Raw genomic sequence first — 22,714 nt, forward strand, 5'->3', positions numbered from 1 at the left:
TTCTGCAAAAGAAACTTGAGAAAGTTGAAGGACAATATCCTCTAGACAATCAAGCTGTGAAATGATGCCTTGTGAGGCCTCAGAAAGAAACGCTGGCATGTTAATTCCGTGTCTAAATTGAAGGTTAGCAACAGCTTTTAGCAGAAACTTAGGTTAGATGCTCTGGGAAACTCTTCTGGTAAAAAAGCTACATGGGAGAGACGAATCTAAATCCCTGAATTTTCCCTGCTTTATTTGCTGTGATAATAGCCACACTGAAAGCAACCTTCATGAGTATATAAAGTAGTGAGTAGATCGCCATAAACTCAGTGGTAATCTCGTCAAGGCTACTAGTACAAATTTAAATCTGATTGGGAATGGAATCTTTGAGCACCAAGAGGAACGGCTGCGAGAGCTGGGCCTCTTCAGCCTGGGGAAGAGAAGACTGAGGGGGGATCTTATCAACGTGTGTAAGTATCTGAAGGGAGGGTGTCAAGGGGACAGGGACAAACTCTTTTCAGTTGCCCCATGTGACAGGACAAGAGGCAATGGGCAGAAATTGAAGCACAGGAAGTTCCACCTGAAAGTGAGGGGGAATTTCTTTCCTGTGAGAGTGACAGAGCCCTGGAACAGGTTGCCCAGAGAGGTGGTGGAGTCTCCTTCTCTGGAGATCTTCAAGGCCCGCCTGGATGCAACCCTGTCTACCATGCTCTAGGTGACCCTGCTTGAGCAGGGAGGTTGGACTAGATGATCTCAAGAGGTCCCTTCCAACCTTACTGATTCTATGATTCTCTGACTTTAATTAATCCTTTAGGAAAACCCAAGATCATGAACGGACAAGACACCAAAAGATCATTTGCTAGTGAGTTAAAATCTAGTGGCCCAAAGTGAGATATGCCTTGACTGAATGGATGGAAAAGCCAAGCCTTTTCAGGTCCAAGAGAGGGCATGAGGGTGAAGCAGGATCATCGTTCAGACACTGCCTGGGTCTTGTCGTATCTGTATGCTTCTCTGCTGGAGGAATTTGCTGACTGCTTTGGAGTATGCTTCCCCAAACACTGGCTGTTCATAGTCTCTCCCACATTCAAGGTCTGTTCTGTCTGGTATGTAATATCAAAGACATAGCAGTAGCTCAGTATGCCTCGTTGGCCAGACTGGACCTCATCTACTAGATCTGGTCTTAATCTGCAGCAAAAGGTGACTCTCAAAAAGTGATCCTGTTGGAAATGTGCTCTAGCCAACACTGTGCCATGAGCTACTGAACAGTTACCATCTTGTGTAAAGGATGATGGATGTCCTAAGTGCAATAGGCTCCCTTCATGGGGCAAAAAAGGGAAAATATCTCCTTTACTTCTAATAAAATAAAACAAGAGCATGACCAAGCAAAATAAAAATGTGAACAGACATTTTACTAGAAAAGGCTATGCAGTTGAAAACATGGCACGTGTCATGAGGAGTTTAGACACTGTCTTTACAAGTGCTGGGAAAGGCCCCAATGGTTATGGCCTATATGTACATTTTGTACATATATGTACAAAAAGTGAGAAGTCATGAAAGCAAAAGGTACACCAGGATGTTAAAAGTAAGGTCCTACATAGTAGCATTTTTTGAAATGATCCTGATATCATACACTGTGACAAACAGCAAAGAAGACATTTAGCCATGGTTCATTAAACTGTGTAGGGAAGAGGAGGTTATATTTATTAGTATCTGTAGATTTTTTAAATAGATTAAATTTCTGTAAGATGGGGTCCACCTAATCGAGATGTTATCAGTGCTGCTACACATGTAAGATTAAAAATTCTGCAAGGGAATTTTAAAATGAAAATCAAGAAAAACATGCCAGCTGTGGAAAGTATCTTCTTCAGACTAATGTATCTGTGTGGTCTGAAATCATAGAAAGCCTGTGACTTAGGAAAACATATAGAAGAGAAGGTAAGAAATACTGAAGAAAAACAAATAATATCCTAGGTAATCAGGGTGTATAAAATAGGCAACCAGATCAAGATGAGTATGTGAATACCTCTGTACAAATATTTCAAGTTTAAAAGATGCCTTTAGTGGCAGAACCACTGGTAGAGTTCTGAGAAAATAGACATAGAGTTAATAGTTTAATATATCATATCTGGATTTCTAAAAAGCATAATAAAATCCCTCAAAAAGTGCCGTTCTAGAAACTAAGGGATAAAATGAAGGTTCTTGTGGAGATTAAGGTCAATTAAAAGAAAAGAAATGAGAGAAGTTAATTATTAGTTTTCATATTGGAAGATTGTTATCAATAAAGTCTTCCAGGAATTTATAATTTCAACATAATTATAAGTGAGCTAGAAGAGAAGGTGACAAGAGGTCACAAAGTTTGTATGATACCCAATCATTTAGATCACTCAAATTTAAAGAAGGCAGAGAAAACAGTGAATTATTAGGTATAAATAGTGTATGAAATTCAGTGTTAATAAATCTACAGTAAATCATGTGATGGAAAAATAATTTAACTGTACAATAAGTTCAGAGAACCTATGAAGGGAGATAAATGATAACAGCAATGGGAGAGTACAATTATTGTAGACCAGGTTACTAACAGGTTTCTTGAATACCATATTCAGTTCTTGTCATCTCATTTCTGAAAGAATATTGTAGAAACCTAAAAGGTACAGAAGGGCAACTAGTATTATCAGAAATACGGAGTCCATAAGAAGAAAAACTAATTAGACCAGAATTCTTCAGCCTGGAAAAGAAACAGTTCAGAAATGATATGACAGAAGTTTATACCGTCACAAACAGAATTTGAGATGGTAAGAGCTATCATTCACCAGATCTCATAGAATAAGAATGAGGGAGCAGTTTATCGTACAATTGATCTAAAATGAAAACAGGAAGTTGTGGATCTATTTTTGTTTGTACATCTTTTATTCACAAACAAATTGAGGAATACTATACTGTCAGATGATATGAAGCCAAAAATAAAGTGGTTTTAACAAGGAATTAGCTACATTTCTACAAGCTGGTACCATAAGTAAATACTACCTGTAACAGCCCGGATGCAACCTCCACATCTGAGAGGCTCTGGGCCAGCTGCCAAGTAAACATATCAGTGAAGGATTTACTGATTTACTTTATATTTTTCCCCATTTATCATACTCTGGCTTTAAGCATCCACTATAAGCTATTGGCAGAGTCAAAATAGTGGGCAAGATGCAGTGACTGATGCAGTGCAGTTATTCTTACGTTACTACACTATAGTGGCTGCTCCAAGTAGAATGGGAAGAAAATATCTTTAGATATTGAAGCAGCGCTCCATCATCAATCTAGAGTGAATGAATGAAACTAAAAACTGTATGGTAACATTCTATGTACCTGTGAACGTGGCAGAAAGACAAGCAGGTTAGGAATGTGCTCCACGGCTATAGAAGAGGCAACAGTAGTCAGCTTGGAAGTTTGCAATGTATGTGTGCATGCTGGACGTGGAGATGGAACATTTTTTAAAATGAACATATGAAAAGCCAGCGGGGAGTTTTAGATGGTTTTACATCTAGCTTTCTACATAGACAAGTTAATCTTAAACAAGGAGGAACATAGGCTCTCCTACCAATATACTGGCAAGGACACAATGAAGCAACATAGTTTTTGACCTAAAGCTGGCTCATACTGAACAAGTTTGCAGAGCAGTCTGGATCTTTTCACCTAACACCCTGGTGAAATACCTGTGGTGTAACATGAAAAGCAGTCAGGATCAAGGTTGGAACATAATGAAGTCTGCTGGCCACTAGGAAGGAGCTAAAAGGCAAAAATGGGCATGAAGGCATTGTGTTATTTGTTCCTGAATTACGGAACATGACAGCCAGGGTTTCCTTTCCCAGTTTCTTCATTACTATAGTGAGAACAGAGGGAACATGTACAAAGCGAGGAGATGCAGTGGAGAGCATTCAGTGGAGCTGTATGGAAATGAGATCATGTGTACAGATGCACCTGACAGAGAATGAACAAGAAGCTACTCAGAGATTTGCAGGATGTGTTGAGTTTGTTTTCCATTAACTTGTAGAGAGTTATAGGGGGTCTCATAAATTCTCCAGGTATTATTCTTTGAGCCCTTGGAGGGCTTTCCATTGTAGGCTTCCTTTTCTAGCAAACTATTCACCTTCCTTACATAAAAGACAACTTCTGGGCTATTGCAAACAGTTCAGCACGGATCTTCATTAGAACTATTGAGGCCACAACATACTTACTAATCCAGTCTCATGGAACCTCAGGTAATATATTTCTAGTTGAGAAGGATTCTGATAAGGGAATAGTAAGCTGATTACTTCAGAGCAACTGAGAGAAAATTGCCTACTGTTAAAACACAAACAGAATCTTTGATGTTTGGACATACAGTGAGGAAAGAGTTGCAATGATTTCACAACTATATGTTTAATGCAAATAGTTACACAGTTGTGAAAAGTGATTTAAAGCACTAATTGAGGTGCCTACCTCGCCTTCATTGACTATACAGGAAAGCTGAGTGAGTCATCAGTCGAATGCATAGGGCAAAGAGCCACTCCGGAACTATTCAGTAGGAAACTCTACACAAAGGAGCATGTCATAATAGGGTCCTGACTCACCAAAATGCTGCGTCCTCTCTTACCTATCGGTACCTAGCACTGGGGAAGGCAGCAGCAGCCTCCTTCTGCACAGTGACTTTGTGCTCAAGCTAATTTTCAGGAATTTGAAGATCTAGGATTCTCAACAGTTCTTACATTCTTGAATCACTAGGCCACAGGATTTCAAATATTTTTACCACTTCTACTGTAGCTGGACCTCATGCAGAAAGGAACGCAGGATTCATAGGATTAGCAACAGACTAAGTTCATGAAAGCTTTGTTTCTGTAACCCAGTAAGAAGTAGGCTTCTCTAGCATGAAAGAATCACAGGTTCTGATCCCTGCTTCCAAGGTTGTTTATATCTTTTATTTAATAGGCTTTGACAGATAATCAACAACTAGTCCCTAGAATGGGAACACATACTGCCCCAAAATGATTTTTATAGTTGCAAAAGAAAAATGCTGTTCAGCTCCCCTAGCCTGGTGCTGGTGTGTTACTCTGGAAGGAACATAGCATTCCAAACTCCTGAGGTGATCTTATGATCATAATAGCTGATCTGTGAGGGTCACATGAAATGTTCATCTGCCTATAAATCCTGCCTCCAGCAGTAGCCCCTGCAAATGCCCAATGAAGTGTAGCAGTACATGAGGAATGCATAGTTTTCGGAGTACTGATCACAGTGCAAATGGGTCTCATCCACGCTGAAAATCTTTTAAGGTGTTCTTGACAATTCTGCTCTGCCAGAGGTTGCAACTGCCTGCCTCTTGCTGTCCAGGACATCAGATTGAATTTTACTATCTTTTAGATCTAAAATAATATTTATAAGTTTAAACATTTAAATATTTAACAATATTTACAATATTTTACAATATTTAAATGATGAAAAAATAATGCATTTCACTGCAATTTCTGAACTGGCAGTGTCCAATTAACATAGCAGGATGAATCAGCTGACATAAACACTGAACTCCCTCTCATTAGCTCTGCCAAATAAGATACCAAAAACAGGAGAAAACATCCTAATCTCAAAAGTGACATACTTGAACCTACAGAATTTTGTAAGGCCTCATCAGATGAGGTAATACTAATGTTACTGTAAACATGATGCTCTAAACATATGAAAGGAAAGCTCTGTAGGAAGAAAGAATATTTTTAATAGTTCCATTCATATATTTGAAAAAAAAACAGATATCTTTGGAATGCAAGCCCACCTTCAACTCTGAAACCAAAAATGTTAATTGGTCACAGACTGGCATCCCTGAATCAATGTGCTCTTACCTTGCACCATTTTCTTTACAGAACTGGTAGAAGTTACTTAGCTAACTGGTTCCTCTTTCTCAACACAGCTTACTATTAAAAACAAACAAACAAACAAACAAACAAACTCCCAAACCCTAAGGATAAATTACATAGTTAAGCTATATTATATCATACATAAACAGCCAATGAACTTAAAAGATGCTCACACAATAATTTAGCACTTAGAAGGAGAGATCCAGGCTTTTGTACTTTCATAGCATTTCTCCCCTGGCATTCGCTGTTACCTGTCCCATCCCTTCCTCTCACTCCACTTCATGAGTTCTCAGGTTTTCTTTCAACAATGTATCTTCCCCATGGTTTCCTATAGCCTACTTGATGTTTCCTAGTTGTGTCTCCTTCTTCTCTTTGCAGAATATTCTACAATATATTGCACCTTAGCATTAAGACAGGTTTTCTGGACTTCAACAGGTTTTTCTCCTATTTCTTTCACTCTTCCATTACTGTCTAATTTGTTGCATTTTAGACAACATCTATTCCATCCCAACAGTGGAAAGGAAGAAGGAAAGGTCCTTGATGATTCTTAGGTCTATTTCACACACACAAACACACAAAAAAAAGTTCTTAAGAAAGTAAAAGTTCTCTTTCCAAAGTTTCCAAGACAGTTTTAATCTGGTAACATTTCGTGCCATGAATTTTGATGTAGGCAGTTTGGTATTATGGTAGGATGACTGTGATCTATCACGTTTTTACCAGAACCATGAAAAGGCCAAAATGCTCACTGTGGATGAGTGAGAATTTTTGAAAAACACCATCTCTCTCAAAATGGTGGTATTTGGATTGTCTTTCATGCCAGATCTGTGAAGGCCATTGAGAAGGTGATTGACTGAAGTCACTCACCATGGTGAACTGGAAGCTGGAAAAGGAAATTGCTGTTCATTTTCTCCTGGATGGAAGGGAACAGTAAGGTTCATTTTCATGAAATATTTGCAGTCTCTTTCAGTTACCTGTGGTCTTGGCATTCATTAATATTTGCTACTTTAACAGATTTCTGTGATTCTCGAAGACTGCTGCCAGGAAAAGTAATCATCCAATTTCAGGCTTTTGAAAAGATGAATAGCCTGTGTTTTTGATACATTCTGTTCTTTGCCGATGATGGATTCATCATCAGATACAGGTTTCCCAGATGTGGTTCTGTCTTCAGAAGATTTCTTGACTTGGGGATCTTCCTGGCTTGTATGTATCTTCTCACTGGGTTTTAGGCTGGGGAAGCAATAGTCACCAACCTCACAAAGGAAAACTGGCTCAGTGCTATCAGGGTTTAAGACTACCAAATTACCCTCTGACAAAGGCTGCTCTTTAGGAAGATTATTTTCCTTCTGTAAGACAGGTAAGGAAATATCTGGGGGTTCTGAAAGTCCATGGGGACCTGGAGGGACAGTAAGATAGTCCCCAAATGCATCCTGGTATGTTTCAGGAAGAGGGTTTGGTCTTTGTTCTGAAACTGCAACCATGACACCAGATTTCCCAGGAGAAAACTCATAGCAAGAGCAGTCATCAGGGGGCTGGATCTCCTGCGAGTCAGAAGTTAATTCCCCATCAGTGACGAGCGCCAGATGGCTGGAGTCTTTGGCTGATGGCAGTAAGAGGCTATCTGTGGTGATGTAGCCCAAGGAGCACAGCTGGGGAGAGCCAGTACAGCTAAGAGCCACTGGGGAGTTCTGCCCTTCTGGTCTCACATTCATGCATTTCCCACAGTCTGCCTGGGCTGGTGAAATTTCCTCCCCTTTGCTGAGGTGCTGCATCATTTCCTTCTGGCCTGGGAGCAGGAAGGGCTGCAGAGGAAGTGCTCCTGGCTGTGCCTGCCTCTGTGGAGCCTGAGGACAGGCTTCCTTTGGAAGGCTCACATACTGTAGGGACACTGATTTCCCATGGATTCCTGCTGGGACTGCTTGAAGGGCCTGATGCATATCAGGCTGGGAGGACATCATTGGGCTGTACAAGTATGGACCGTTGAAATCAAAGCAAGGGATTGCAGTCTGGGAAGCAGTACTTGTATCAGCACTGTTCTCCTTTGAAACAGGAAAGGAAGAATCAGCCATCTGACTTGCTGGGCAGACAACTGGTGCACGCTCTGGCACATCTAAAGCATGGTATAGGTTCTGTGGATCCAGCGCAACCAGGAAAAACTCTGCCTTTTCAGCTTGCCTTTCGGGGAACTCTGCCAACGTCATTGTCTGCCTGAATGTGGGAAAGTTAAAAGCTGCTTTTAGTTAAAAGCTAAATATTCTTGTGATGAACATTACATATGAACAGAAGCTTAGTTACACACATAGCTACACAGAAAATCAGAAAACAATCTTTCTTGGGAGAGCAGGTTAACCCAGATAGCAAAAGAAATTTGTTTCATCCTCAGAAGCAACTGGCATAAGGCTTTTTTGGTGACAGAACATTTAATTATATCCTCTCGTGGCTTAGGGACCTCCTTGAGTGTGTCACAAACAGTGTCACTATAAAGTGCTGTTCACTAACCTGTCCACAACTTGAAGGAAACTAGCCTGCTCCATCTTCTCAGAAATGTTCTGTTTGTTGAAGTCTAGCTGACTGTTTGTCAGCCARTTTCCTAGGTGTACTTTCTGAAAAAGAGAAAGTAGAGATGAGGAAAGAGAGGTTTCTCACTGGTAGTAGAATCAAGAGCCTCATGGACAAATGAGAGCATCCAGCAATCTGGGTACAACTTCACTAATATGACTAGAAGGTTCCCTGTGTTCTCCAGAAGACTATTCCTTCATATCCTTTTTACTGTATCCCTGACCTGACTTTACATAGCATATAGGACAGGAGCTGCTCTCCTAAACAGCTCATAAGGATGCTGCAGGTCCTACTGTAATAAACATAATAAAGCTACTGCACTATGCAGTGCCTACTCTTCTCCAGTAGCATATGAGGACACTCTAGGCAATATTTTACTTGGAGGTGTATGACTGTCCTTCTGTAACAGCTGACCAGAGAAACAGAATTCCTAGGATATTTACAAAGTTTAAGATAAGGTAACTCGCTGGAAGGAGGGAAACTTTCAAAATAGTGACCTTAGGAGCAGTGAGTACTTGTGAGGAAAGAATGAGATATGGGATAGGAAAAAAAGCTACAGAGGTACTTCTTAGAGAGGGAACAAGTTTTTAATTTTTACTGTAGAGATCAAGCCAAATAAATTAACTTGAGATGTTAGTATAATCGTAAATATTCTGTCTTCTGGCACAGGAGCATCCATGCTTAGTTTTTCCTGTCTATTTGAAAATGATGTGTAAAACTGGTCATTACAGTGGAAGTCCATTGTACAGCAAAATAACAAATATTAGATGCTCAACAAACAACTGTTAAGTCTATCACTCAAACATAAACATAGATACTGTAAGTTAAGTGTCCTTTTGCCTCACACAGAGGCCATGTTGTAAATCATACCCATTGCATTACTGCATATCTAAATACACGGTAACACACACCCTGTGAGCTTAGAATAAAATCAATTGTAATACAAATATATATATATATATACACATATATATATATATATAGAAAGTTTCTTAAATGAAGCTAAAAGCCCATCCTAAAAAACTTTGAATCGGTGTTGAGAGCGGTTTGGAGGTGGAAGAAACCACCAGTTGATTAATTTCATGAAGACACTAGATTATTTCAATCAGTTAAAATTTTAGATCACAGAAAACTTTCTAGTTTAATTTTAGAAAATTATGATGCTGACAAGCACAATACAAAGTCATCGCTAGTACAAATGTAAGGTTACAGTTAATACAAAGATACCTAGGTTTCTCCCAAAAATAAGAAATAGAGTACTGAAGGTGTGTGTTCATTGTGGAATGGGAGATAGAAAAGTTATAAAATTATTATTATTATTACTGTTAGGATTCTTAATATTATAAACTTCCGAAAAAAAGAGAGAAATAATGAGCCCTGCAAGGCACAATTCCATCCTCACCCCTAAGTAGCTCTGAATCAGGAGACTCTTGCTGGGGTTTGGAATCTTTTCCTCCCAGCTTTTCTTCTTTCTGCAACAACAACACAGAGTTTACAAGATTTGCTTCTTGCCTTGGCTGCAAAGGCAAAAGACTACACTGCACACACACACACAGAGCACTGCTCCAAGCAAGGCATCACCAAGKCCCTAAAACACCACAACACAGCTGTCACCTGCACGCAAACATGCACAGGGCTCCCCATTGCATACCAAGGCTCGTCTGCGCATAGAGCACTCTCTCATGCTGGATGAGCAGTGCCTCGCCCTCAGTTTTTCACCCTTTATTCCACTCGCACAGCCAACATGCTGCTAAATCTTCCAGGCACAAGGCAAACCTACCTGAGGAAATACTTATAGCTGCAATGAGCAATTATTAGCAAAGTGATGATGACGGCTGGGAGCATTGCTGGGAGAACCACTGGTGACAGAACTGAAACAGAGAAAAGAGAAATAGGGAGCTACCCACACAAAGTGGCTGCTTCCCATAACAGGTTTTTCATTCTGGTCACTCGTCATGCAACAAGGTCAGGGAAATGTAGCTGGCACATCACGTGACAGGATGAAGAGGCCTTCTAGCTGTTGGGATACCCTCCAAAGGGAGAGGGACCAAATGTGACCTGAACAGCTTTTCCATTGGCATCAGAGTGATCAATTTATGCTCATAAAAAGCTGAGGAGGCCCATTGCCCCACCATGAACACGGGGTGTGTCTGCCAGCATCTTAGGTCTGACTTAGTTTGTCTCTGACTCCAAAATGAGCATAAACCTTCATTTCTCTATCCTTTCTTTTTAGGAGAAGTCCAGGGTCTGCCTTATTCTGTAGAGTCCTGAAAAGATAAGGGAGTGAGGGGGGGTGGGGAGTCTCATAGATTTCCTGAGAAAGAGCTTCCTTTCCTAATGACCACGATGAGTCATCAAGACAATAACAATTTCTCCCTGAGTACACTCTGCAGAATTTCCCTAAGCCTTCTTATTACCTCAAGCTTCCTCAGGACAACTCATGTAAGATCACATACCCTTGGGCCCAAGGCCGTACTGGTAACAGACATTCCACTTCTAGGTTCAGAAACAGTGAAAACCACATTAAGGTTTGTATCTCCAGTGCACTCTGTGGTGTGCTTAACACCGTCCTGTAGTCACTCGGCAAATAGAAGAGGCTGATGACATTTATTCTGTCTCCGTGCAGTCTCAGCCTCTTTGGTCCCTGACAGCAGAATGGCCTGTTAGATTTAGGAAACGGAATGACCTTGTGGGCATAGTGTTTGCTTGATTCTCCCTGTGGAAACCTTTCCGGTTGGTAGTAGTGTTCTTGAGGAGGAAAAAGAAGAAACAGTGTTTAAAAGGTTGTTGCTGCTCTCCTCCTTCATATTGCCCTTGTGTTGCAAGGATGCTGGTCGGACGTTGCTACATTGTTAAGCAACCCCAACTATGCTGTGGCTAGATCTAACTTCAAGCGCARGAGAGTGTGTTTCCCTATAGAAGCACTTCCCCCATTAACATTCCACAATGATTTATGAAAGCAGCCCAGGTAAGAAGTACCATTTTCAGTTTCCCAGGTGAACTCCTCACTCCATTCACTCCACGGACCCTTGTAATTCCCGGGAGTATTCACCCTTGCACGCATTCTCCCCCTGTATTTTGTAGAAGATCCCAGCATCTGTAGGGTGAAGATGAAAGGAGGCTCGTCGTTGCTGATATCTATCTTCTGGAGAGTCTAGAGGGAAGAAAGAAGCACGCATGAAGAGGGTAGGCGAATAATTCTTCCCATTCACCCCACAAATAGAAATCCAGGTCTCCCCATGCTTTCTATGACTTACCTTTTCATATTGGTTGTGCTTCCAGTATTGGACTTCATATTTCTGTTTTATGAAGCTATATTGCAAAGTGTGTTTTATCCACCTCAGTTCATACTCTTGGTTCTCTCTCATGGTTACTGATACATTTGCAGGTGGCAGCACCTTAACTGGAGCATACAAAATGTCTTGGAATATGTATCAGCATACTGGTCTGACACTACCATTCACCATAGTGGATGGAGGCCAAGCCTAAAAACAGTATTGCATTACACAGCATAGTCTACCTCAGTTACTTAACATCTCTTTATTCCTCACATCTTCTTTCCCCAACCCAAAACAGTCTCCCCATAAATAGAAGAAAATCCATACTCATGAATATGATGGCACTCCCTGCGTGCACATAAACAGTAGAACAGTATTTGAAAGTTCTGTTCTTGTCCACCACAGTTCCAAAGATTTTCAGCTCTCCGGGAGCTCCTAACTTATGTTGTCAACACTATAGCAGTCCTCCCCAGCTTTACTTGCTGGAAAGTAGCACTGGTACCTCTGCACACATGCAGGCAAAGATCTAGATTATGCACCTCACTCAGCAGAGGAGTCCTACCTCATCAGCACTCCAGGAGCTGCTGCAGGGATTCCCAACAGTTCCACCAAGTTCCTGGGAAATCTCTTAAAGGCACACGCAGCACAAATGTCTGTCACTACCACTTCCTGCTGCCTGGGACCCCCACAAAGGACAATGACATTCTGACCATCACAAGTCAGCAAGGAGCTTGGGGTCAGACCTGGAATTTCTTCACAACAGTTTACACTCCTGCCAGTTCCCTCAGCATCACTAGGGCCCCTGAGCAGCTCCAGGCCTACGAGCTGCTTCTTCCAGAACTCTGACCTGTCTCAGCATCCAGTTCCTTTCTTCATCAGTTTAGGTCTCTACCTCCTCCCACCCACTTCTCACCACCACTGTCCTCACACCCTCTTGACAATCCCAGCACCTCCCCAAGAAAGTCCCAGGAATTACAATGCACAACACTGAGGCTTACTGTTCTTGTAGGCTTCAATCAGTTTCTCCTCCGTTTTGGTCCGAACAGCTACATGGTACTGGCTCTGACTGCTGCTGTTGTTAACAGTGATCTCGCAGCTCTGGACCACATAGCGGGCATGGGGCAAAGTCTTCTCRTGCACAGGAGAGCACTCCTCCTCTCTGAGGGGAGAAAATGGAGATTGTGCTGAAGTGAGTGGGAAGGAGACAGATAGACCCTCAAAGGGAGAGGCACAGGAGCAGGTCACGTACGCTGATGCTGAAGTGGCCCTGAAGAACAAGCCAAAGAGGACAGAGGTGACGATCTCTTTCTTCACTTCCCAGCTGCATGTCAGACGATCCACACCGTTGAAGAGGCAGTGAAGGTTCCTGGGCTGAATGCCACCTTCAGAGAAGATCAGAGCAAACTAAGCAACAGGTGAGGTCTGTGAGAAAGCTGTTGTCTGGGTCTGTCTGCATGAGCAGGATCAGGAAAATGGGATGGAAATGGAAAGCATTMTAGAAGAGGGAAGATGGAACCTAGCTATTAGTTGCATCTCAAAATTCTCCAGGCAGCTCAGGAGTGTTATACCCATTCATCCAAGTGGATGCAGTTCCCAYACCACAACACATGTCTAGATACACCCTCTCCACAAACCAGAACCCGAAGTACAGCTAGTCCCCACAGAGTTTACTAGACCTTGCACAGAGGGGCACAACATTCAGCCATTTCTTTTGTGCTAGGAGTATCCCAGTAACAAAAGRGCATGCAAGTTTGACAATACAGAGCGGTGGCTATAAAGGGGCTGGTCCTCAGCCCAGGCCCTGATTCTCTGTCAGCACAGCGTGACGACCCACATCCCTCAGGCCCTGGCTTCTCAGCCAGCCCTTGCACCCCCCCCCCACAGCCCCGTTCTGCCCCACACTACCTTTTGGTGTCTCCCAGGATGCCTCCATGCTCCACTCGCTGTACTGCCCAGAGAAGCCGCTGGTCTGCCCTGGTCTGGCTCGCACACGGGCAGTGTAGGTGCTGCCTGGAACAAGGCTCTCGTGGCTGAGATGGCAGCGTGTGGTGTTGGAGAGTGAGAGCAAGGTAGCTTTCTGTTAGTGGGGGAAGCAGAGATGGAGTGAGGGAGGAAAGGGCAATCGGAACGGAGGAGAAGGGAAGACAGGGAAAAAGCAAGAGAAAGTGACCATCAGAGAAGAGACCAGCAAGATCTTTCCGAGGGCACTATAGCATCTCCAAGCATTCCCACAYGTGCGACTGTCAACATGCATGGTGCCATGTAGCACACTGTCCTGGAGAGGCTTTGATGTGCATGCTGCCTGCATAGCTCAGGAGGGATGAGGTACAGACATTGCCAGGTAAAATCTACCCCTGCAGAAGGGCTGGCTCTTGCAGCTTGGAGAGGGTCAATTGCCTTCAGCTTCAGCTGTGCAGATTCAGAGCACTGCCCAGTGCAGAACTGTGTGGGAATTTGGCCAAGATACTTCTCATGAAAAAGTCGAGATCAGTCTGACAGGTGTAGAAACATAGGCGGATTTGGGGAAACAACAGAGCAAAGAAAATATGCTCTTAAAATTATATTTTTCTTGCAGGGAAATAGCCTTAAATTGTTTTTGCCATCTTCCCACATGAGCCCACAGGTTCATCTTGAAACATGCTCTAATTTCATTCAAGAGGGACTTGGTGTAAAACAGATTCCAGCTCAAAAGCCAAGTACAGTGTTTCTTTGTGTAAAGAGTAGGTCTTTGCACTTCGTTCAAAACAAGCAGTATYTCACTGTGCAAGCCACTTGCAAACAGGAACAGAGCCCCTTCCGCCTGACCACAAACAACACTTATTGCATCTCTTGATAGTCAGTGCCTGAGAACCAAAAGGCCAGAAATTTGTYCAGCTTTTACYGCAAGATCWTGACCACTCTACGGGGCACAGCTCACCCYAGRACAGCTCAGCTCTCCATTCTTACCTCCCAGGACTCCCACTCCTGCTTGTAAGCCACTTCATACTCCAGCGCATTGCCCAGCCCTTGGTTTGCATCAGCTACTTTCCATGTCAGCAAGAAGTCTCCTGATCTCATCAAGCTGACTGAAAGGTTTTGAGGTGGGAGGGGCTGAACTGGAAGGTGAAGGTACAACACGTGAGATGGGATAGTAAGGTGAGGGGTGTAAATTGGGGAGGAACCTAGTTAAAGTTCCCCATCTCTACAGTATTTCATCTCYACCACAGTAAGAAGCTCTTGAATGAGCGACCTCTTCCAGTCCCAGCTGTGCTCAGAACCTAGTCCCCTCCCTTCCTGCCCCTGCCTGTCCTCTCAACGACAAATTTGACAGATTTCACAATAGAAGCTGAATTCAATTCCTAAATGGACTGCAGTGTAAGGGAAGGATTATTAACTTTCATTTCTCGAAGATATCTAATATTCATGGGAAAATGTGAACACGGTATTTAATCCTTACCAGTCTGGAAAAGATGAATATTCAATTCTGCTTGAAGTAACTTGTTAGGTTTGAAGCTGTAAATATCATCTACTCCCATTCCAAAAGTGTTTACAGTGCTGTGACAAACCCAATGGATGTAGGGAGCCTTGTGGAACTTATTTTCTCCCTGAGGCTTGCAATGCATCTCTTCATTCTTCCTGTGTATAAAAAAGGTAATCTATAAAGAGCTGATTTGGAAACATATAATTAATCCAAAATTAAATKCTTAAAACTAATTCAATGTCATTCTGTTTTCTTATAATTTTCTTAGATTCCTACATCCTCATCATCACTTTACTGATTATTCCTGTTTTACATTAATGCATAACAAACATTTTTAACGTGGGGATTTTCTCAAATGCCTTCCCTTTTCAAAAGTGTTCAGCAGAATTTTATGCTTTGCTACTGTTCTATTTTTGTCATTTTTTTCTAAATGTACAGATTCCMGTATTTTTATGTGAGAAATGGTATGATGATCAATAATATAATGGAAATGCACCTTTCACTCAGACTGAAAGGCAGTAAAGGTTTCTGTAGGTCCTTAGCTCCTTAAATAAGTTTATTTTGCAGGCACAGAAAGACACTTATTTTTTTTTTCTCCAAACAAAAGGCACTTTTATATCCTTAGTAGTGAGAGCTCTGTTCTGTCAAGGGACCTTAGGTATTCATCGAAGTTTTCACCTGAGAGTGTTAAGCATCCTTTTAGATTGCCTTTCTCCAAGCCAAGGAGGATCTTGAAGATTAAAAACAATATTTTAAACTAGACAGGAGAGCATAAGCTTTGTGTGCTTGCAGTAACCTTAGCTGCTAAAGGGATGTGTTGCTTCTTTTTGTACCCTCTGGAATTTTGCTTGTGCTTTTGGCTTCATGCCCAGTTATATTACATTGTTCTCAGTTATATTACATTGAAAAACAAAAGTGACCATCTGTAATGTAGCTGTTTAAAACAAAATTAGGTGTACACCTACCAGGTGTAGGTGTCTAAAATATAACYATTTCCTTGTGGTGGGAGAGCTCACATSACTGAAATGCTAAAATGGATGGATCCAGGCTCTTGGACAGTCTGGGAAGGCAAGGAGAGAGGAGTTGCCCTTTATGTGGGAGAGCAGTTGGAATGCATAGAGTTCTGCCTTGGGATGAGTGAGGGGCCAGATGAGAGCTCRTTGGTCAGGATCAGCAGGTAGACTAATGTGAGTGACATTGTAGTGGGTGTTTGCTATAGACGGCCTGGTCAGGAAGAAGACTAGGTAAATCTTTCAGACAGTTGGAAGAATCTCACCTTTATAGGCCATGGTCCTCGGGGGGGACTTCAACCACCCTGGTATCTGCTGGAGGGACAGCTCAGCTGGGCAGAAACAATCCAGAAAGATTCTGGAGTGCACAATTTCCTAACACAGGTGATCAAGGAGCTGACCAGGGCAGGCACTCTGCTGGACCTCATGCTTACAAACAAGGAAGGACTGGTTGAGGTTGTGAAGMTCAGAAGGGCAAAAAGCAGAATCTGTAGAACTACAGYTTCRTTAGTCTCACYTCAATCCCTGGGAAGATAATGGAGCAACTARTGCTGGAAACCATTTCCAGGCACATGAAGGACAACAAGGTGGTTGGGTGTAGACAGCACGGATTTACAAAGAGGAACTCATGCTTAACCCACYTGATAGCCTTCTGTGATGAGATAGCTGGCTTGATAAATGAGAAGAGTGATGGATGTTGTTTACCTTCACTTTAGCAAAGCTTTTGACAGTGTCTACCCTCAYCCTTATAGACAAGTTGATGAAGTGTAGGCTAGGTAAGTGGACAGTGAGRTGGACTGAAAACTAGCTGAACTGCCAAGGTGAGAGGGTTGAGATTAGTAACATGAAATCCAGCAGGAGGCCAGTCACTAGTGGTATTCTGCAGGTGTCTATACTGGGTCCARTACTGTTTAACATTTTCATTAATGACCTGGATGATGGGACTGAATGCCCTCTCAGCAAGTTTCCAGGCAATATGAAACAGAGAGGAATGGCTGATACATCAGATGGTTGGGCTGCCATTCTGAGGGACCTTGAYTGACTGGAGAAATGGGCAGAGAGGAACCTCATGAAGTTCAACAAAGGGAAATGCAAAGTCCTGCCCTTGGGRAGGAATAACCTCATATACCAGTACCCACTAGGGGCCGACCACCTGGAAAGCARCTCTGCAAGAAGGACCTGGAAGTCCTAATGGACGAGCTGAACATGAGCTGGCAATGCACCCTCATGGCAAAGAAAGCCAATGGTATCCTGGCCTGCATGAGGAAGAGAGTTGTCATCATGTCAAGGGAGGTGATCCTTCCGTTCTCTTCAGCACTGGTGAGACCGCATCTGGACCACTGGGTCGAGTTCTGTCTCCAGTACAAGAGAGGCATGGATCTACTAGAGTGAGTCTAGCAAATGGCCACAAAGGTGATTAAGGGACTGGAGGATCTGACACACAAGGAGATGCTGAGAGAGCTGGTCTGTTTAGCTTGGAGAATAGAAGGCTCAGGGAGTCTGTTATCAATATCAATGTTTACAAATGTAAGTGTGTAAAGAAAATGGAGCCAGTAGRGTGTCCAGTGRTAGGACAAGAGGCAATGGACACATACTGAAACACAGGAAATTCCATGTGAACATAAGGAAACATTTAATCACYGTAAGGGTAGTTGAGCACTGGAACAGATTGCCTGGACAGGATATGTAGTCTCCAGCCCTAGAGACATTCAAAAACTGACTGGATGTGGTTCTGAGCAACCTGCCTAACTGACCCTGCTTGAGCAGGGCCTTTGGATCAGATGATCTCCGGAGGTCTCTTCCAGCGTCAAGTATTTTGTGATTTTGCAATTCTATGATTCTGTTCCAGTTCAGATGAGAGATAGTCACAAATGTCTGAGGTCCAATCCTGTCTTCCAGGACATGATAGAGTATTCTAGCCAACCATCAGCAAGCATTGTTCAGCAATATTGCTATTTTTAAAATTTGAGTATTAGAAAAGAAACCAGAGATATTCCTAAAGTATAGATGGGACTGACCATACATAGGTGTGTGCCGTAAACCAAAAGAGCCTTAGAGATGTGAAGCGTAGAAGATGCTTCTATCTATGCACTAGTATCAACCTGTAGTTTGAATTTAGTCAGCTATTCTTCATGTATGAGCTAACCTTATTTAATCACTGGCTGTCTTGATGTAAGCTGTRTGACTGTCCATACTTCATACCTGTTTGATTAGTAAGATCCATTCGTGTTTACGGTAGGATCCACACAGAACACTCCAACATGTAACAATGTTCCAGAGCATATTCTAAAGGTCCAAGTAATTTTATGTTATCTTTTCCCATAAGTGTAAGTTTCTAGGGCCTATTACAAAGACCTCCCACTGATTTCAGATTTTTTTAGGTCTATCAATTCTCTCTTCCTCAAACTAAAAACAAGGCTTCTTTCTCTTTCCTTCCTTTATCCCCAGACTCTAATTCATTTTCTTCTCAGATTTCCGTCTTTCTCTCTCCTTTGACTATTCCTCCCTCTCTGTTCTTTTTTTATTGTCACAAATGATCCAGTCTRGTGGTTCAGATCCATTTCTATAAGGAAACAGAAGTAACAGGGAGATAGTGACATAAACAGACCAGTATCTCTAGGAGGAAACCTGATAACATAAATGAACTTATCAGTTTCACAAATACACGGTTCATTTGTGTTTGGTAGAAATGATCAAAACTATGCTCTCAGTGATGCTCCTGCAAGGGCAAAATAACTGAAATAACTTGTCCTTTCTAGGTTTATGAACAACACTCAAGTCCACACTTGTGGCACCATCTTCTCCACTCCATCTATAGTGACCTACATGCCCCATCACATTTCATATCTGTAAGCCCACAATGAAACTASGGGAAAATAATTAACAAAAAAATCCACTACTGCACCCTATTCATTTCTCCCTCCCAAGAAGAGGCCTCAGAAGAGGGCCCAACTTTAAACTCGCACTCAGCAACAGAAAGAGGAGATCTGAAAATCTGACTGCCATCCCTTGTCTGGACCCCAGTCCTCATTTTTATGTTCAGTGGTCAAGTTCCCTTTGGACTTTTATCCAGCAGAGCACAGTTCAAGTACTTACATTTTATTATTATTCCTTCGGTAAAGAGTCATACCAAGGAAGGCATGAGCTTCTGAATGCTCTATCCATGTGCAGGTCAGCTGTGAGTTGTAGTCATTGTAGCAGCTCAAGTTCTGCATTGGGACACTCTCTGAGAAAGGAATCCAGGCAAAACAGATGCAGTGGTTACAAATGTAAATAGTGAAAGATAGCAGGAGGTAGGCAAGTTCTGCCAGTAAAATAGGGAAGGCACAGATAACAACCCTCTCTTCATGACACCAGAAGATGATGCTCCATGAAAATATGCACTGAACTGTGGTCATTCTGCACATCTCCAAAATACACAAGTGTCCAAACCAAACTACTTGTCAAATTAACAAGAATAAAGTGAGATCTTTATGCTTTAGGGCCTATCATTCTAGCCAAAGTATCATTTTCCAAATAGAGATTATTTCCAAAGGTTAATAGATAGAACAGTCAGTGAAGAGGTGGTGATCTTTTCAWCTTCATGCATTACTGAATGGGACTTCTTTGCCACTAACCTCTCAGTAAATGTTTTGACACTAGAAAGGTAATGCTCTGGAAAACATCTTGTTAGAGGTCAGAAGAATGGCCARACTAGTTTGCTGGAATCAGATTTAAGACCCAGAAATGTCCAGAYCACTTGTCAGGGAAAACATTTATTTTTCAATCTGGCAACTGTGAAACGGAAAAATACAGGCCTCCTCTTACTGCTGAAAGAGCAAACAGGAATGACTGGTACATGCACTACAAAGCAAGCTTCTATCTCCTGTCCTTGTTTAATCTCTGCAAGGTAGTATCTGTGCTACACTACTGGGATGTGATCTCCAGGTGTCAGAGATGTTAGCATGCAAACATGAGYGTGAGCTCGCAAATAATTTTTCTTGATAAAAACTATTCTTAGCTTAACTGAAGGACTTTTTTCAGGCCACAAACATCAAAAAAAGTAAGATGATGTCTTAGCTAGCAGGCCTAAGAGTGACCTTACTTTCATCTTCTAGTGAAAAGCAGTGCAAAAGCAAGTTCTAGCACATCCCTTGCTGGTCCAGGAAATAGAGTATCCTACAAAGAAAGTGATCTAAACATAAGGCTGAAACTTGGAATGCACCATTTAAGAGACCAGACTGCCTTACACGGTGATACATATTCCTGCAGAGATCTCAAAGGTAAATGTCCCGCTTTTGACACTGGGCCAGGCAGCATAATTGCCCCACTGTGGGCATCAGGYATGTGGCATCTGTCTTGGAAAAGATAAATACCAAGAGGCACACCTTCTGATAACACTTTAGGGGTGGGTACAGGCTTAGTCTTTATGCAGACAAGAGATACTGGGTGATCTGAAGAGATATTAAGAAATTTAGAAGGATACTTCCCACTCCAAGTTACGCTAAATCAAATTAGAGGAAATAAAAGTAGCTTTAATTGTACATAAAAGAAGAAAGAAGTTAAACTCAGAAACAGAGGACAATGGATCCAACAGATGGTCTCTTTATCTTTCAGTTGTTCTACAGGAAAAAAGATCAGGTCATTTGGMTGTTGCTGTCCATAGTCCATACACCCACACATCTCTTGTGTCTGTCCACTCATCTCTGTTCAAACACACCGCCATCTGATCCAGGTACCCTGTAATTTTCTTATGTTTTAACTTACTGTCAGGAGCTAGTACTCCTTTCTGTTCACTCATTAACCAATCAACTTGTTCATCTCATCCATTTGTCCAGTATTTTTTCTGTCCAGTCCTTCAACCATACTACAATTGATCTGTCTGTACGTCCATCTATAACACATTGCCTGTCCRTCTATGACCAAGATTTCTGTTCTCCTAGAGTGGATAAGGTAGTAGCAGAAGAAAGTAGAAAAAAAGCAGAGAGTGAGGAAGAGTCTTGGCTGGAAAAAAAAGGAGACAGAAACAAAAAAAAAGAAGAAGAAAAGGTAAAATAAATTTGAAACTCACCTCGAATGGCTTGGATACTGAAGACCAAGTGTAGACTCAGCAAAAGGCTGCAAATGTTTTTCATGCTTATACTGTCCTTTGTACACAAGCTTGATCCTAAGTAAGAAGATAATTGGTTTCATTGTGAACTGGCTACTCTTTGGTTTTGCTTATTCTGAAGTTTCTTGTTTTCATTTCACAGAAAGAGAAGTAAAACTGAATTAGGGAACTTCTTCAGGCAGAAAATCTTCTCGTGCTTTGTTAGAGTGACATTTAGAAGTAACTTCTACTGAGCATTTATTTTAGGACAAAATCCCCATCTTCTTATTCTAAGAACTTGGAAAAATAGTCAATTAAGAAGTAACTGTGTATTTTGAAGGTAGAGCAGAAGAATCCAACTAAGAGTAGTAAAAAGAAACAACCCTAATCTGTGAAGAGAGTTCAGCCTCCAAATTCATTCATCCTTCTCCTTATCATGCTCAAAGCCCTCCCAATGACCCTTAGYGTTGCTTTGTTTTCTTACTTTTATTAAAAAACCATGATCCTCAACCACACATCTCCTAGGAGGAATAGYGCTTGAATTTCAATATTCATTCACTTTCATGTTTCTCTTCAGCAAGCTACTTTTCCAGCTGCTCCACAAACAAATTGCAGATTATAGGAATGATTCCAAAGGAATGTCATAGCTCTTTTTTTCTGGTGATTCTGGAGATCTAGAGTCGATGTCAGTGTTTCAAAGACTACGGGCCACATTCTCCAAAACTRTAACTCAGGTGATTTTCGTCATTTCTCATTGCTTACTCAAAAGTAAAATAGACCCACATGTCCATGTATGTCACAGAGTTCAGACTCCTGTACTCTAGGAATATCTRGTCTGTAGCTCTTTACCACTTTAGGAGACCATGGAAAAACACCCTTTCAACTCCTATTGATTTTCAGATTACCGAACACCATTTCTTTACAGCAGAAGCAACTGGCTAAGCCCTTGAATAACCATCACAGCTAACAGGTCTCTAAATGGTTCCCAAACTATTGTTTGAGAGCAGACTCTTTTTGCCATTTTGCTTTTGCCAGAGAGGAAACAGTTCCCTTACCTGGAATAAGAGTTGTCTATGCAGCAGGTGATTCAACTTGATGGGTAACTCTTCCTTTTCACTCTTCYTCCACACCATCAGAATCCTCTATATAGTTGCAGAAACCAGCAACATCACCCTTATCCAGACTGGAGATGGGGGATATAAAACTGACGGCAGGATTTCATAGTGAACTTAGCCTTTAAATAACTGTTATACTTTCTAYACACCTGAAATGCCTCTTTTAAAGAGACAGACCACACCTTTTCAAGGAAAAGAGATGCCTGTATAATTGTATAGTCTGTACTTCCTATTTTAGCTGCCAAGGCGCTTACTCCGATGAACTGTTTTAACTGGAAAGGAAGGGGAAGGAAGTATGTCACTGCCTAGCTGCATTTTCAAACTAGCATGTGGGTCTAATGTATTTTCAAGAAAAATGGGGGAGAGAAAAATGGAGGA

At 41.8% G+C, this 22,714-nt stretch overlaps 1 protein-coding gene across 2 annotated transcripts; it reads right to left on the reverse strand.

Annotated features, from left to right (window-relative positions):
• Nucleotides 1-5,690: 5,690 nt before the first annotated feature.
• CSF2RB (colony stimulating factor 2 receptor subunit beta) lies at nucleotides 5,691-22,472 on the reverse strand. 2 transcript variants are annotated; one of them, XM_085323488.1, is made up of 14 exons: nucleotides 22,277-22,472; nucleotides 21,204-21,299; nucleotides 19,250-19,379; nucleotides 15,120-15,298; nucleotides 14,630-14,778; nucleotides 13,589-13,760; nucleotides 12,933-13,065; nucleotides 12,682-12,842; nucleotides 11,663-11,808; nucleotides 11,385-11,559; nucleotides 10,186-10,276; nucleotides 9,808-9,877; nucleotides 8,346-8,449; nucleotides 5,691-8,054 (listed from the first exon to the last, which is right to left on the reverse strand). In XM_085323488.1, the coding sequence occupies exons 2-14, from the start codon at nucleotides 21,265-21,267 to the stop codon at nucleotides 6,854-6,856; spliced, it is 2,775 nt and encodes a 924-aa protein (XP_085179614.1). In that variant the 5' UTR covers nucleotides 21,268-21,299; nucleotides 22,277-22,472; the 3' UTR covers nucleotides 5,691-6,853. The 2 variants fall into 2 exon arrangements, with proteins under 2 accessions (XP_085179614.1, XP_085179613.1); XM_085323487.1 differs by having other exon boundaries at nucleotides 12,682-13,065.
• Nucleotides 22,473-22,714: the final 242 nt, after the last annotated feature.

Source organism: Rhea americana, unplaced genomic scaffold (assembly GCF_003343005.1).
Source record: "Rhea americana isolate MKP2758 unplaced genomic scaffold, rheAme1 scaffold_85, whole genome shotgun sequence".
Taxonomy (NCBI): Eukaryota; Metazoa; Chordata; class Aves; order Rheiformes; family Rheidae; genus Rhea; species Rhea americana.